The sequence below is a fragment of the Salvia hispanica genome, chromosome 3, assembly GCF_023119035.1.
Source record: "Salvia hispanica cultivar TCC Black 2014 chromosome 3, UniMelb_Shisp_WGS_1.0, whole genome shotgun sequence".
NCBI classification, from domain to species: Eukaryota; Viridiplantae; Streptophyta; class Magnoliopsida; order Lamiales; family Lamiaceae; genus Salvia; species Salvia hispanica.
In genome coordinates, this window is record NC_062967.1 from 24382218 (window position 1) to 24397613 (window position 15396).

The following is a 15396-nucleotide window of genomic DNA, read 5'->3' on the forward strand; positions in this document are numbered from 1 at the left end:
GACTTGATCCTTGGCTAAACAAATAGCGCTCTGACTGTCACAGAACACAACAGCTTGATCTTGTAGGTAGGTGGTTCATCTGCCGAAGGCTCATCTTCGACCTCATTGGCAACCTGCAATGCATATGCCATCATATCCTCAAAACCATACCTCAACGGAGGCTTCACATTTGTCCTCCTAGCTCTGTCAATAGCAATGCTTCTCTGACGAGCTTGTGGATGAACATCCGAACTAGAAGTATCGGCGGCTTCAGCAGTAGTGTGTTGATCTTCTCCACCTTGGAGTTGTGATTCACTCACATCGTGAGTGACTTGCAGCTCCACCTGTTCATCAACACCATCCAAATCCTCTGTAGCAATAGACTTCACAGTAGAGTTAAGCATAGAATTTTCATCAAATACCACATTCCGACTGAGAATAATTCTACCCTCTGAAGATGACCAAATTCTGTACCCCTTAACTCCATCTCCATAACCAACAAATACTCCCTTCTTAGCTCTTGGCTCCAATTTACCTTCACTCACATGATAGTAAACAGTAATCAACATAGAGTAATCTGCAGGTGAATCAGACCATACCTCGTACGGTGTCTTGCAGTCAATGCCAGTGTGAGGTCCACGGTTGATCAAATAACAAGCCGTGTTTACTGCCTCTGCCCAAAACTTCCTAGTCAAACCGGCTTGGAAGAGCATGCATCTTGCTCTCTCCAACAACGTCTGATTCATGCGTTCTGCCACACCATTCTGCTGTGGTGTATGTCTAACGTTGTGATGGCGAACGATCCCTTCACTCCTACAGAACTCATCGAACTCAGACGAACAAAATTCCAGACCGTTATCTGTTCTCAATCGCTTGATCTTCTTCCCAGTCTGGTTTTCAATTAGAGTCTTCCACTCTTTGAACTTCTTGAATGCCTCACCTTTATGTTTCATCATAAACACCCAAGTCATTCTCGAGTAGTCATCAATCATCGACACAAAATACTTGTGTCCTCCAATAGACTCAACACGTGAGGGACCCCAACAATCCATATGAATGTAGTCAAGTGTCCCCTTCGTTCGATGAACACCCTTCTTTGGAAACTTGCTGCGATGAAGCTTCCCCAACACACAGTGTTCGCAGAAATCAAGTTTCTGCACCTTATGGCCCGAAAGAAAATCACGATTCGACATGATTCTCATGCCACGTTCTCCCATATGACCGAGCCTCATATGCCACAGCTTGGTCATATCCTTGGTTGCAACCTCGGATGATGCAATATCAGCAGAATTTGCCACGATGGAACCTCTCAGAACATACAAGGTACCCCGTTTCAAAGCTGTCAGAACCACCTTCGAACTTGGGGTTTGGTGCCCCTTGCACAGCGGAAGACTTGTACAAAACAAATAAATCGAGATACGGATCTATTTGACCGATTATGCGACGTTAAACAGATAATTGCATGCTAGAACGCAAATAATTCATGCTTATAGAAAGTAAATCCTAAAACATTAATTCTACGGTTTAGAGTTACCGATTTGATTCTCCAAAGAATCGTCGATTGCTCGCGCCTTCTCCACGTGATGATCTTCAATACTAGACCACGGATCTTCTGACTGGTTCCCGAACTGTATCTCGATATCAGGGTGGGCTGATCTTATCAAAATACTAGGACTCGAATAAAGAAGACAGAAAATTCCTCACGGAGAAGAGCTGAAGAATTTTCGAACTCCTCTACTAATTAGAGAGGGGGCGAAAATTTCCTCTACTAATAATTGTGTTTTTGTCTTTCCTTTATTCTCCTATTTATATTAAGTTCATATTGGGCCCAGTCAGGGATCTATGGAAGGTTTTGGATATGGGCTCCTCCAATTAGCTTTTTACTAATTAAATTGAACCCCAATTTAATATAAGCTTTTAATTGGAATATTACGAGCAGCCACTACAGAAGTAATATTGCACTCCCCATCCAAATCTGAAATTACAAGTACTTCGGGTTTCCATTACTTTATACTCCCTCCGTCCCAAGATAAGTGACCTACTTCTTTTGGGCACGGGATTTAAGGAATGGTATTTAAATAAGTTAAAGTGGAGAGAGTAAAGTATGAGAGAAGGAAAAGTAGAAGAGAGAAGAGAGAATAAAGTAGGTGGAAAATAAAGTAAGAGATGACTTTTTGCTAAAAATGGAAATAGGTCACTTATAGTGGGACACTCCAAAAAGGAATACAAGTCACTTATCTTGGGACGGAGGGAGTATTATTTATTTCCCGCGCTTAAGATATAAATGTCCATTAATTAATTAATGTCTGCTATGGACTTAATTAATTAACATCTTATTAATTCCAAGAGTGGACTTAGCAAGAAACACTTATTTATTATTCATAGAGTAATAAAACTCCAACTGGCCAGTTTCCGAATAATAAAACCTTGTTCAAGCTCCTCTTGAGGACATTATCAAACGAGACTCACATCGCGCACGATTCAACATAATAGCAATCCTAGCACCGCTAGATATTAATCACCACTACCCAATATATCAGGATTATTGGGTTGCGAAAAACCCGCACCATTTGATAAGTCAAAGTAGTGCATAATCAATACCGTATGCTCAATGCTAACGTATGTAGATTAAGAAATAGTTATTTATCAAGACCTAGTCTTTCGGTAGATAGCATAAAACACGTCTTGCTTTTAGATCCATTCAGTGCTATACCACACCAACGTCATCTTATTTCAAGTAAAACTTAGAAATAATCGGACTGACATTGCAACCTTTCACGATAGGTAGTCTAAGCCTATCTGGGTTGTGAAATTCTTCTTTTTTCTTTTGCAAAGCATTGCATAGAACCCATTGTGTTACCTTAAAGTGGACGACGCCCACAACCAGTCTACTAAGCAAAAGACTTAGACTTTGTTTGCTTCTTATACATTTAAATGTTTATAAAACATCTTATAAATGCACAAGCAAACACAATGTAATAATATACTCGATTCTATTCGTGCGAAAATGCTCGAATAATACCGAATCGGGTTAAAAGTGGATTATAGAGTTTTACGTATACAAGCAAGATTCTATTCGAGCGAAACTTGCTCGAAACATGCTTTTCAGTAAACCAAACCTAACACTTCGAACCTTTCAAAATACGCATTACTCTACCTTCACCTTTGAAACTGAACCCCTTACTATCAAATGTACTCAGGGATATCAGATTCTTCGTCATCTGTGGAACATGCCTAATAATAAGGCTAATTTCATGCATCGGTTATATGGTGAAAAACACTTTATTTTACCGGGTCTAATGCAGTTTTAAGCCAGGTGTGTGAAGGAATCGCTAGATCCAGGGAAAGCTGAAGGCGATGGACTAGCAAAGGAAAGCAAAGGAAAGTGAGCGTTTTGAAGAGAAAAATGGCTGGACGAAGGAGTCAATAGCTGAGGGCAACAAAGACTATTCATACCTCGCTGGACCCACTTCTACGCCTATATATAGAGGAGCATGCAGCACACACGATAGACATGATTTTGCTCTCAGCTCACACGCACTTACACACACTTGGGAAGAATGGGAATTTCTAGGGTAGTTAAGGGTTTTTAGGGGTTCATCTCCGGTGAAAATCAGTGGTAACACCGTCCTCACGGAGGGCGAAGATACAATTTGTTTACATTCAGTTTCTGCTCTTTTATTCCGTCGAACTACATCGTTTTTGGAAGTCGATTTGGGTGTTTGCTACTTACCGATTATTTATGCATTTAGTTTCTGTCGTGATGGTGTTTATCTTGTGTTGATTTACGTTGATTCTGTATTTTTGCGGTTTGATTCCAGAAGCTGAATGCTATTCTCTGTTTTGGATGTTTCTGTGCTTGATCTGGGAAGTAGGTTGTGGATCTGTGTTGTTGTTGTTGATCTGTAGTGAATCGACGAATTTGTAGTCATGGACATGATTTTGGACGGAGTTGGGTTCGGATGCTTGGATCCGGAGTGGATTTAGCATCCGAAGTGTGGACCTGAACAGGGGAAATCGAGTTGTGCATGGATCTGTGAATTTTCTGCTCTCTTTCTAATTGCTTCGCCTAGTAGCCGTAGATCTGCCTTAGTTTAAATTGTTCTTCGATTTTATTGCTTTAAATTCAGTCTGTTTCGTTCCGATCTGCGTTCTATCTCTGTTTAACTGGGTAATTTACGTCAATTGTTGGAGAAGATGATGTCGCTGTTAGTTAGTACTTTAGTTAGTTGTTTTCCAGCTTTTCGTCCGTATTTCACCTTTTCAGCAAATGGTCCACACCGTCAGTTTATTTCCCAGGTCTAGGTAATTTAGGGCACAGTTTCTTAGATCTAGTGATTGTTCCGTTTGTTCCAATTATATGCATGATTTCTGTTTCTGCTTAGATCTAGTTGTCAGCGTAGCAAAGTTCAACACCAAGTTTAGTTTAATTTCCTCAACCCAAAATTGCGTGGCGGCAGCCAACCCAAAAATAGTCCCGAATCCTTGAGCATGATTTATTACGCATTCATCTCTGTGGGATCGATCCCTACTTCCCTGTGCTAATTTTAGTATACGTGGTTGAGGGTTTTGAAGAGGTATTCTGTGTGTCCGATGACCGAGATCTTCCAAAATCCGTGAGTTCCTAGACCTTGTGATCTAGTGGATTCACTGGACCTAGGAAGCTTGTTATTCCTTACTGTGTACACAGTCCAAACAAAGAGTGAGCTTCACCTAACATCGTTCAAGGTGCAGAAGACCCCATGATGAGTCCTAATCCTGATTGAGTCGATGCCAACCACCTTGCAGACAGCACTGTTGGCCATGGTAATATTGCCTCCATCTATCTGCTCATAAGTGTTGAAAACCAAGGCTCTAGATACCAGTTTGTTAGATCTCATTCCAAATGGTAACAGGATCCACCTTCCACTAACTCATTCCACTAACATTCCAAATGGTAATAGAATCCCTATTCCACTAACTTTTTTCCACCCACTAATCTTAATATTTCTTAAAACTCGTGCAACCCATAAATGAGACTCTTAATATTGGACGGAGGGAGTACTATTTATGGTAAAAAGTGAAAGTATACAATTAATAGGGGACGGACGAAAATGACAAAAGTAGACAATTAATAGCGGAAGGATGTAACAAATAGTACTCCATGTGTCCAGAGTTAGTTGGGTATTTTTTTTGGATACGAGATTTAAAAATTTGATTTGTTAAAGGTTAAAAGTGGAGAGTATAAAGTAAGAGAATAAATAAAGTAAGAGAGATGAAGAGAGAGTAAAAGGGCGGCCAGTAGCAGCTAAGCCTTTGCTGAAGCAGGGGTTTGGCCCTATGTTGGTTCCGTTGTTGGTACTAGGGGGATATTTGGTATGTTGGAATGGAATGGGGAATGAAATGGTATTCCTACCTTCATTCCACTCACTTACTTGATATTTTACTTAGGAAATCTGGAGTATTAGAGCCGTCCAACGGTCCGCTGAGCACAACCAGCAACCGTTGGCCGCCAACAACCGCTGAACAGATATAGCGGTCCGCTTCGGAAAAGTTGCGCTGAAAGAAGAACACGCCGAGCGACCACTGGGTTGTGCGCAGCGACTGCTCCGAGAGATCCAGTGGCTATGGGATGATTGCCAGTGACCGCTGAAACAAGTGCAACGACCACTAATCGAGAGACAGAAGCTACGGAATAATTTGCAGCAGCCCGCTGGGAAAATACGGCGCAAAGAATTGACTTACTTTCTCTCCAAGATTTACCATACTGTGTTGAATATTTGCCATAATATGGAGCACGAAAATAAAGGCTATAAATACCCCCTCAAGCTTCATCAATAGAATATTTTTGCTGAATATTTTCTAGAGTTAATATTTGAGAGTTCTTCCATTGTTCATCAAGATCAAAGACATTTGAAGAAGAATTCAAGAGAAGATTAAGGCTACAAGATTCAACATTTAGGTTCAATTATTATAGTTCTTATGTTTTCTTTGTATTCCCTACAAGCTATGTTTTTAGTTTATTCAATCATGTGTAACTAAACTCGTAAAATTCTAGGGATGTGTTAGTAACGACTTTGGTTATACGATTCATATTTTATTTAATATCTGTTTTGTTCATTACTTCGCTTTTATTCTAAGTGTTGGATAATTGCTTCATGTTTGAGTGACACATTCGGTGATGATCTACTGGCGTGCAACACAATCGTTAGAGGAGGTTTGCGAGTTAGAAGAGCTTGTTGACGTTACAATTAGCTTCCCTTAAAACGAAACTGTTAATTGAGAGTGAGAACATAGTGAGTCTTATGAGCTTTTAGGAGTTATTATTCCACTTTGTGCTGCATGGACAATATATTTGTGACTCATTCTAGTGAAGTGTGAATTGTGCCAGGGTGTTGTAGTTGGAATTTATATAACCATAATTGTGAAATTACATCCCTAGAATTCTCTTATCTCATTAATCTTTGTGTTTTATCTGCAATTGTTATTTGCTTTAGTTTTATAACTTTTAGTTTCAAAAATCCAAAATCTTTTGTTTTTCCAAATAGAAGAAGAATCTTAATAGAAGGTGGACAGTCTGTGATCGTTTTCCCTATGTCCGATATCCGGTAGCTATACTATATATACTATGTATACTTGCAGGTTTATTTAGTGCTAGTAAAAAGTGCATCAATGTCCCAACTAAGTTGAGTCATTTTTTTTATATAAAAAAACATCAAATTACTCTTATTCCAACACATATTTTACTTTATTCATATTTCCTACTTTTCAACACAATTTCTTAATCTCCGTACCCAAAAGTTTTGACTCAATTTAGTTGGAGCGAAGGGAGTACAACATATTATATTATTATACTCCCTCCGTCCGTGATTAAATGTCCAATATTTGACAGGCACAGATTTTAAGAAATTTTTTGACTTTATATAGGAAAGTGGGTAGGAAAGTTAGTAAATGTGAGTCATACTTTATATATATAGGTTTTAGAATAAAATGTGAGTGGAATGAGATAGTGGAATGTATGGTCCACTTACCAAATAGAGTAAAAGTGAAATGAGATATTTAAGTATAAAAAGAGAAAGGGGGAAATGCCCCCACAATTTTTTTTAACTATGTAGGCATTTATATTTTTATTTCCTTAATATATGTAAATTACACTAATTATTTTCCTTTAAAAAATAATACTTAATTATTTTCCCCCCAAAAAAACACACCACCTTATACCTTTTCATTTAAAAAAATATAATACTCCTAAAACAAAAAATCAAAAATTTTTCCTTTTTTATTTTTTCCCCCTAAAAATGAAAACGTTTTTAAAATAAAAATCCTCTTTAAATTTTCCCCCTTCTCACTTTTTTTCTTAATTAACTCACAAAAAACCATAAAAACCCATCCGGAAACCAAATGTTTAAAAATTTTTGGGACGGAGGGGGATATTTTATTTTTTTAATAATTTTTTTTGATTTTTATTAATATTTTTGCCCCTTCGTTTTAATTTCCCGGTTAAATCATTTTCATTGGTCACTTTTACATTGGTCACCCATACCAAAACCCACCTTTTTTTTAGGATCTTTTGTTTTGCAGTTCTATATTGTTCCCGTTTGTTCCTTCATCGATTGAATAAAAGATTGTGTGTGTATTTCCCGTGGATGTAGACTTTTACGTCGAACCACGCAACTCTCGTGTTGATCTTGCATTTATTGTTTCATTGTTAATCATCTTTGTTGTTTGTATTGCCCGATTGAATCAATAATTGACGCAGTCGATGGGAAGGAGGATTGAAGATAGCAACAATACGGTATGAAACAGAGAAGTTCAATAGGAAGAATGACTTCAGTTTGTGGAGGATCAAAATAAAAGTTATGTGGAAGAAGTTGGAAGAGTTGTATATGATAAAGTCCTTGGCAAACAGATTATATCTAATATTTTAATTTATCTTTTTCTTATATTAAATTATTTCATTGTAACGAGTAATGAAAAAATAATACAAATGACAAAAAAAAACCTAGAAAATAAACTATAAAATAATCAAATATAAAATTCTTTAAAAAAATATATAGTACTTTAAATAAAGTAATTTAATTAGTTAGTGAGTTAATTAATATTACCATTAATAATTCATAATCTAAACCAATGACATTTTCCTAAAACAATAGAATTAAATATATCCAACATTAAATATTATGCATAGATTAATCATAAAATTATATCCTAAAAATAGAGATAAATTTAAGCGTATTTTATATATATAGTACAATTTTTGTTAATTTATATTTTCTCATATGAAAATATATAGAAAATTCAGAAATATGGAAAATATGAAATTTTCTCATTAATCAATTTATATTTGGAAAATCGCATTAAAGAATTCTGATGGATTTGTTATTAGCTTTTGAAACTAGTGGGTTAAATATCAGAAAAATACTCCGTATTTCGGTTCAATACATTGAGCCATGGAACGATTTGATGAGTTATTCTCTCTCTATCACTCGTTCCCTCTGCAGAATAACCCACATCTCCTTGGGAAACGCAATCGCGATTCACCTCCTCCCTTTTCTTCCCAAATCCGCCTTCATAATCGTAAATTCGATGGCAACGATCCCCCTGGCCTCTACAACATCGACGAATACTTCGAATTCTATGCCACTCCTCTGGACAAGCGAATGCGATTAATGGGTCTACTCATGGAAGGCGAAGCTTCAAAGTGGTTCCGGTGGATGCGGAACACCGTCCTTCTTCGACCCAACAAAATTCCGCCATTCTCTGCCTCAGTCTCTTCGCCGGCGCCATGGATCGAACTGCCTAGCGATGTAACATCCAATATACTGCACAGGCTGGGGGCAGAGGGGATTCTCACAAGTGCGCAGCAAGTATGTACGGCATGGTGGAAGGTTTCAAAAGATCCCTCTTTGTGGCGAATAATCGATTTCTCCAACCCTAGGCAGGGGGTTTTCAACGACCGCTATGATGCTATGTGCCGCCGCGCAGTGGATCGTAGTCAAGGACAATTGGTCGACCTCACCATCCAGTACTTCGGCGGCGATGCACTCATGGACTATATCGCCGATCGGTAAAATTCTTACTCTAGTTATTTTTAATTGGAGATTTGCTTTGGTTTAAATCTAAAATTGTTCAAACGAGTTGTCATTGTTTGATCAAATCTGAAATTTGACAGTGCAATAAGCCTTGGAAATTGTCGATGCATCATACATTTTGCTTCTGTTTCCTTCCTCTTGTTTATAGTTTTTTTCTTTTTTTTTTGAATTAATAAATTTTATAGTAACTAAAAGAAACTTACAACCAATACAGCCAACTAGCCGAGGCTAGCAGGGAGGGGGAAGTAACACAATACAAGTGAACTTGGGCATACCCAAGGGCTTGTACTAAGCCAGATTACAATAGCAAACCCGAAAAACTATAGTTAAAGTAGTGAATCCTAGCTAGCCTGATGGCTTAGACAAACGTCCTTGCCATGTATTTTACACAGAAACATAGGCATACCCAAGTCCTGGTCTATCTGAAACCACAAACAAAGACCCTCCAGCGGTGGAGGGCGGGCCTCATTAAAACCTCTTGGGGCAAAACCCAAATGGGAAAAATCCCCAAGAGGAAAAAGAGTACCCTGAATGGGGAAAAAGGGGGAGGTGATCGTTTGAAGAGACACTGAGGTTCTCGAGCCAAATATGTCTTAGGGTGGCACACAACACTAGCCATTCCCGGAGACGTGATTGGCGTGTGCGTGGTAAGAAGCATAGTTTATCATTATTATTAATCGTTATACCGACCGGCTTGGAAAACTAGGGATCCAAATGCATCCTCTTGTTTATAGTATTACTATGTTTGGTTGCTCATATAATTAATGCATTAGGCGTAAGAAGTTGAACTGTTTTAACCTTTTCTCTCGATTTTATTATTATCTCAAAAAATTCTCTAATCATTTCACGTTTAACAGATCACCAAACCTCAAACGCCTTAAACTTGGAACTTGCTTTTTCATATCAGGAGATTGTGCAGTTAGAATAGTTGCAAAACTTGGTCAACTGGAAGAATTGCACTTTACTATTAGACCTGGGATTGGTGCTGGACACATTGAACGTATTGGCAATTCTTGTCCAACGTTGAAATCATTCTCATTCAATGGATTTAAGTGCAAGCTGCAGAGATGTGAACATAATAGTATAAATGATAGACTCTTTCGGAATTTGCATGCTGGTGCAATCAGCAGAAGCATGCCTAATCTGCAACATCTTCAAGTTTTTGCACATTGGATGGGAAATAAAGGACTTGAACTCATTCTTAATGGTTGTCCGCGTCTTGAATCACTTGACATCAGGCGATGTTTTGATCTGGATCTTCATGGGGATTTGGGAAAAAGATGCCGTCAACAAATAAAATATCTTAAACTCCCTACTGACTCTGTCAGTGACGTACCGTGGCCTAATTGCGACAGTGGCGATCCGTTTAGTACTTCTGCCTTCTGCTTTGAACATTACGAGTTCGACTTTTATAAAGAGTGTATGCTCTACTCTTATAAACATCATATTGATCCAATGAGTCTTTTACAGCGACTTCATTAGACGGTAAAGCTATCTTTCTTCAATAGAATTTTAGCTTATATATATGGACAATTAACACTCACCATTTTTCTCCCTTTATTTAGATTTGTTGCTTTACTCTACTCTTTTTCTATTTTCTATTTTCAGTTTATCAATTGGCTTTGTCTTTTACAACTCTTTATTATCAATCAATCTTTATATATTTATTTTGTAGCTACCTAACTTCATGCATAATAATATGTATCTATATGATCGTTGATTGATATGTGTCATTCTACTATGTATTAACTGTTGGGATTACCTCCTATAAGGAGGATGAATATGGTTGGTCCACATTTCATATTAATGAAGAAAGAGTTCCCATAATGAAGGGTGGAGTTCCCATGAGAAGGAGTTCCAAGTCTCTTGAGATGGATGAAATGCAATTTTGTATGAATCCCCAACTCACCTATAAATATGTGGGTGTTTGGATGCAAAGCAGACACAACAAGAGAAAAGAGAGATAGGCCATAGAGAGTGCAAAATTCGTACAAGAGAGAGGAGAGGAAGAAAAGACATTTTGAGAGATAAGCACAAATCTGCCACAAAGTTTTTCACTCTGCGCAGTCCTCTATCACTGATCGCATGGTCAAACCTTCTCCAACCGGGCAGAAATTTTGCGCAGAGTTTCCAGACACGTTAAACTTCGTTCAGGACGGTTGGATTAAGTATTGGAGGGTCCAATTATTGTATACGTATTTTTCAGTTTCGGCCACTGTTTGGTTGAGGTTTGCCCAATTCTATGTTTCTCTTTAATATACCAAGAACATTCCGTTCTTGAGATCTTGTTGATGCTTGTAGTATCCCCTTAGCATTGGTCGATAGGGAAGAGGTTGTACCCCCCTAGCTAGCGTTGGTCGATAGGCAAAAGTTGTATCCCCATTATCATTGTTATAGTGGAAGTTGTTTGGAGGTTGGTCCCGTGGTTAATCTTGGTGTCATTTTTGTCTATTGTTTTTGGGTATTCTCTGCTTGACTGCACTAGGGGAGACGTGAATATCTTGGGTTATTGTTTCATTATTTTTTATTTCGCTGCTGGTACTAAACTATTGATACGGCTTTAATCGATTGGCGTTAAATTTGGAGGCATTAGCCATTTAAACATATCCGTCACTCGCCCGCGTTAAATTTGGAGGCTTTAGTCCGTTTATATTCTTTCCATCCTAACTTTCATATGCAAATACTATATAGTTCTAATTCTTTAAAGAGGAATGATTTAGGTTAAAATAGTAATTATAGATTGTTTTTATTTTCACTTAAATATATATTTCACACATATATCATACTACCTTTTTACATATAAAAACCACTACAAGAAAAATAACACCCAAGGACACTTTTTCATTCCACTAGGAACGCTAATATGCGTAGCTAAATACATTACAAATGCTTTAAAAAACAGCCTTATTGGTGATGTGCCAAAAAACAATTTAGGACTATGATTGGTATTACTATGAACAATATCTGATAAGTAAGAGATGCCACAATTTTGATACCAAAAATTATGGTGGATTAAATCCACTTCTTACATATTTTAAAACCATTAAAGTATCTTCCACCGTATAATATTTCCATATCTAATCAAAATAAGTTTGTATATTTTTCAGATTCTAAGAACACAACTTTAACTAATTATTTCTAATCCTGATGAAAGCTATAGTGATCCGGCGGGATGCAGCCGCTCATATCAGAAGTCGAAGAATTATATTTACAAAAATTCTATGAAATGATCTATACAAACCATTAATTGTTCAATCAATACTATTATTTCTCGTTGTAATAACATAATTTGGGTTAGGATTTTAAGATTTGAGTGATTTTTTTCACCTGTGATTACTTTAAGATATCGTTATGCCACCAATCAACTCTAACCACCTCATATAATATTGATAACTCATATCCATTGACAAAAGCTAATGTCAGACAAAACATACAACATCAAATCATACACCCTTTTTGCATCAAAGGATAATTTAGTATCAATGGAGTAAACACTTAACGTAATAGGTATCATATAAATTTGACATAAGTATATAAGTTTCACATATCATTATGTTATTCATGTAATGTTATATCCTTACATTCACTATCTTGTCTAGCACTTTATATCATATAATCACATCGTATATAATTAAATAATATCATATACATATAGTAGGAGTATAACTTATACTCCCTCCATTCCATAAAAATAAACCCACTTTCTTTTTTTATTTGTTATGGATAGTTCTCTCAAACTAAATACCTATATACATCAATTTATTTATAACTTATGGCTCACCATTAAACACTTATAATAATGTAGGTCTCACTATCTACTAACACTATTTTAACTACCATTATTTTCGTCTTTCTTATTTTATCAATTATGCATTAATTCTCGTGTTGTCCCAAATATCCTTATTTTTTGGAACGAAGAGAGTATAACTTTAAATAACGTCACTTACCATCAATGGACATTATTAAGCATTCGCTACACCACTAATGAGCTTGGTTTCAAAAACAGGAACACATACGGTAATCAGAGGTCCAATACGAATAATACAGAGGCTCCAAACGCAAATCATATCAGAGGCTCCGTAGAGCAAATCAGAGGCCCCAAAGGGCAATTATCAAATTGTTTCCACAGCGCGTACATGGACCGATCGTACTCGAGTATAATGTTCAAGCCTACATCATGATGCACTATGTAACTCTCCCGCGTGGAGACCGATCGAACACAAGTTGTAAACTCGTGCCTACACCATGGTGTACAATTATCGTTTGAGTAAGAGTCAAATTTGATCCTAAACATATGACGTTTTTACGATTTTGGTCTTAAACATTACGTTTTGAATTATTGCATCCGGCATATTTGAAAACGAGGCGAAATCAATCCAATTTGGACGGTGCCGTCTAAACTTAACGGTCAGCACTGTTTAATTAGAATTTGACCAAAGTAAGCATTTTAATTAGAATTTTTAATTATTTTGAAAATAATTAAAAACTCTGCTCTCCAGCCGCAGATTCATCCCATTGAAGAGGAATCAACATTTTCAACATTAATCCGACAATCAGCACTACCTCAGTATGCCAGATGTATTGTTAAATTCATTTCCGCGTCGAGTGAAATCAACGGGAGTGGAGGATATGAAAGATTTCTCTCCAATCACACTGGTTCGTTCTCTCTCCAATCACAATTATTCTAGATCGTTCTTTTATCAACGATCCGAACAAAGTTGATGCCATTTTCTGCAAAGTAATGTGAAACATGCCTCTGAAAACGGCGTCGTTCTTGGCTACCTACGAACAAAGTCAGATCCACACTCCTTCGCAAATCTGACATCAAGAAGCTGAAATCCGCCACCGCAGGGCCGGTGTCGTCGTTGGTCGCCGGAGCTTTTCGTTGGACGCAATTCTGGCTGCCGCCGACGACTTAGGCTATGCCTCGCCGGAGCGAAACTTGTACGACAGCCCGAAGCAATGCTCCAAATAATTTTAAATTATTTTTGAAATAACTAATCAAAGGCTCCATCCATTTTGGACTGGGTCCAACCTGAGTTTAAATATTTAAGATACAATAATTCAAAACGTAATGTTCATGAGCAAAATTGAAAAAACGCCAAATATTTAGGACCATCTGTAGCCCTTAGAGCATCCGCAGCGGTTGCATTTTGCCGTCCGTCCGTCCGTGCCGCTGAGCACGAGCTCGTGTCCGCCGATGGAGCTCGTTCGTCCGTGCCAGCGGCACGGCGCTGCTCTTAGCTAAGAGCACGTCCGTGCCGCTGAGCAGCCATACGTGGCACGCTCTGATCGGCCAACGGCATTAACGTTGGCAAATTCGAATTTTATTTTATTTTTTTAAAATGTATAAATAATTCAAAATAATACCAAAAAATAAAATAAAAATTGGATTCCCCAAAAAATAGAGCCGTTTATAGACGTTTTTTTGGATTTTTGTGATTTTTTTTAATCCCAAAATCATCTATAAATACACACATTCATCATCCACTTTTCACATCAAATTATCTCTCATTCATACTTTTTCATACTAATCATCTACATCTTCCTCTCTCACCCAAACTCTCTCTCAAAAATTCAAAAATGGATTTCACCAATCTCATTGCGGAAGCGGAGCGCGAAGAACAAGAATATTATGAACAATATCGTGTCGCCTATGAAGCCTATGTCGCCGCCAATACCCCCGCCCCTCCTCCTCAACCAACTAGAGCAAAACGTCGCTACATCCCTCGTGATCGAGAGGGAGCCCATGAAAGGCTCGTTGCCGACTATTTTTCCGACCAGCCGCGGTATCCAGAAGATTACTTTCGGCGCCGTTTTCGCATGTCAAAACGGTTGTTTATGCGTATTTCAACACATTGTCCACTCGCGTTGAATATTTTCAAGAAGGTGCAGACGCAACCGGTCGGCAAAGTCTCACGGCGTTGCAAAAGTGTACTTGTGCCATCCGACAACTTGCTACTGGGCAAACGGCTGACCTCTTCGACGAATATTTGCATGTCGGTGAGTCAACTGGAATCCTATGCCTCAAGAATTTTTGCGATGGCGTCCGTTCTGCTTTCGGCGAGGAATTCCTTCGGGCACCCACCACCGACGATTGTCAACGGTTGCTTCGTCTTCACGAAAGCAGTCCACGGTTTTCCCGGTATGCTAGGCAAGACATTGACGCATGCATTGGAAGTGGAAGAATTGCCCGATTGCTTGGAGGGGGCAACACTTAAGCGGCCACAAAGGTGGCGGCCCAACGCTTATCCTTGAAGCGGTCGCCGACTACCGCCTATGGATTTGGCATGCATATTTCGGTGTTGCCGGATCCAACAACGACTTGAACGTGTTATATTCTTCA

The 15396-nt window shown here is 38.1% G+C and overlaps 1 protein-coding gene across 1 annotated transcript; it reads left to right on the forward strand.

Annotated features, from left to right (window-relative positions):
- The first annotated feature begins 8408 nt into the window (after window positions 1-8408).
- Window positions 8409-11480, forward strand: LOC125209649 (putative F-box/LRR-repeat protein 9). The gene is made up of 2 exons (XM_048109236.1): window positions 8409-9025; window positions 9908-11480. Exons 1-2 carry the CDS (start codon window positions 8409-8411, stop codon window positions 10530-10532), a joined length of 1242 nt encoding a protein of 413 aa, XP_047965193.1. The 3' UTR covers window positions 10533-11480.
- Window positions 11481-15396: the final 3916 nt, after the last annotated feature.

Bases quoted from the DNA above. Each gene is read 5' to 3' on its own strand.
- LOC125209649 (XM_048109236.1), top strand. From the start codon at position 8,409: ATGGAACGATTTGATGAGTTATTCTCTCTCTATCACTCGTTCCCTCTG. The intron at 9,026-9,907 runs GTAAAATTCTTA...CACGTTTAACAG, and splicing joins ATGGACTATATCGCCGATCG to ATCACCAAACCTCAAACGCC.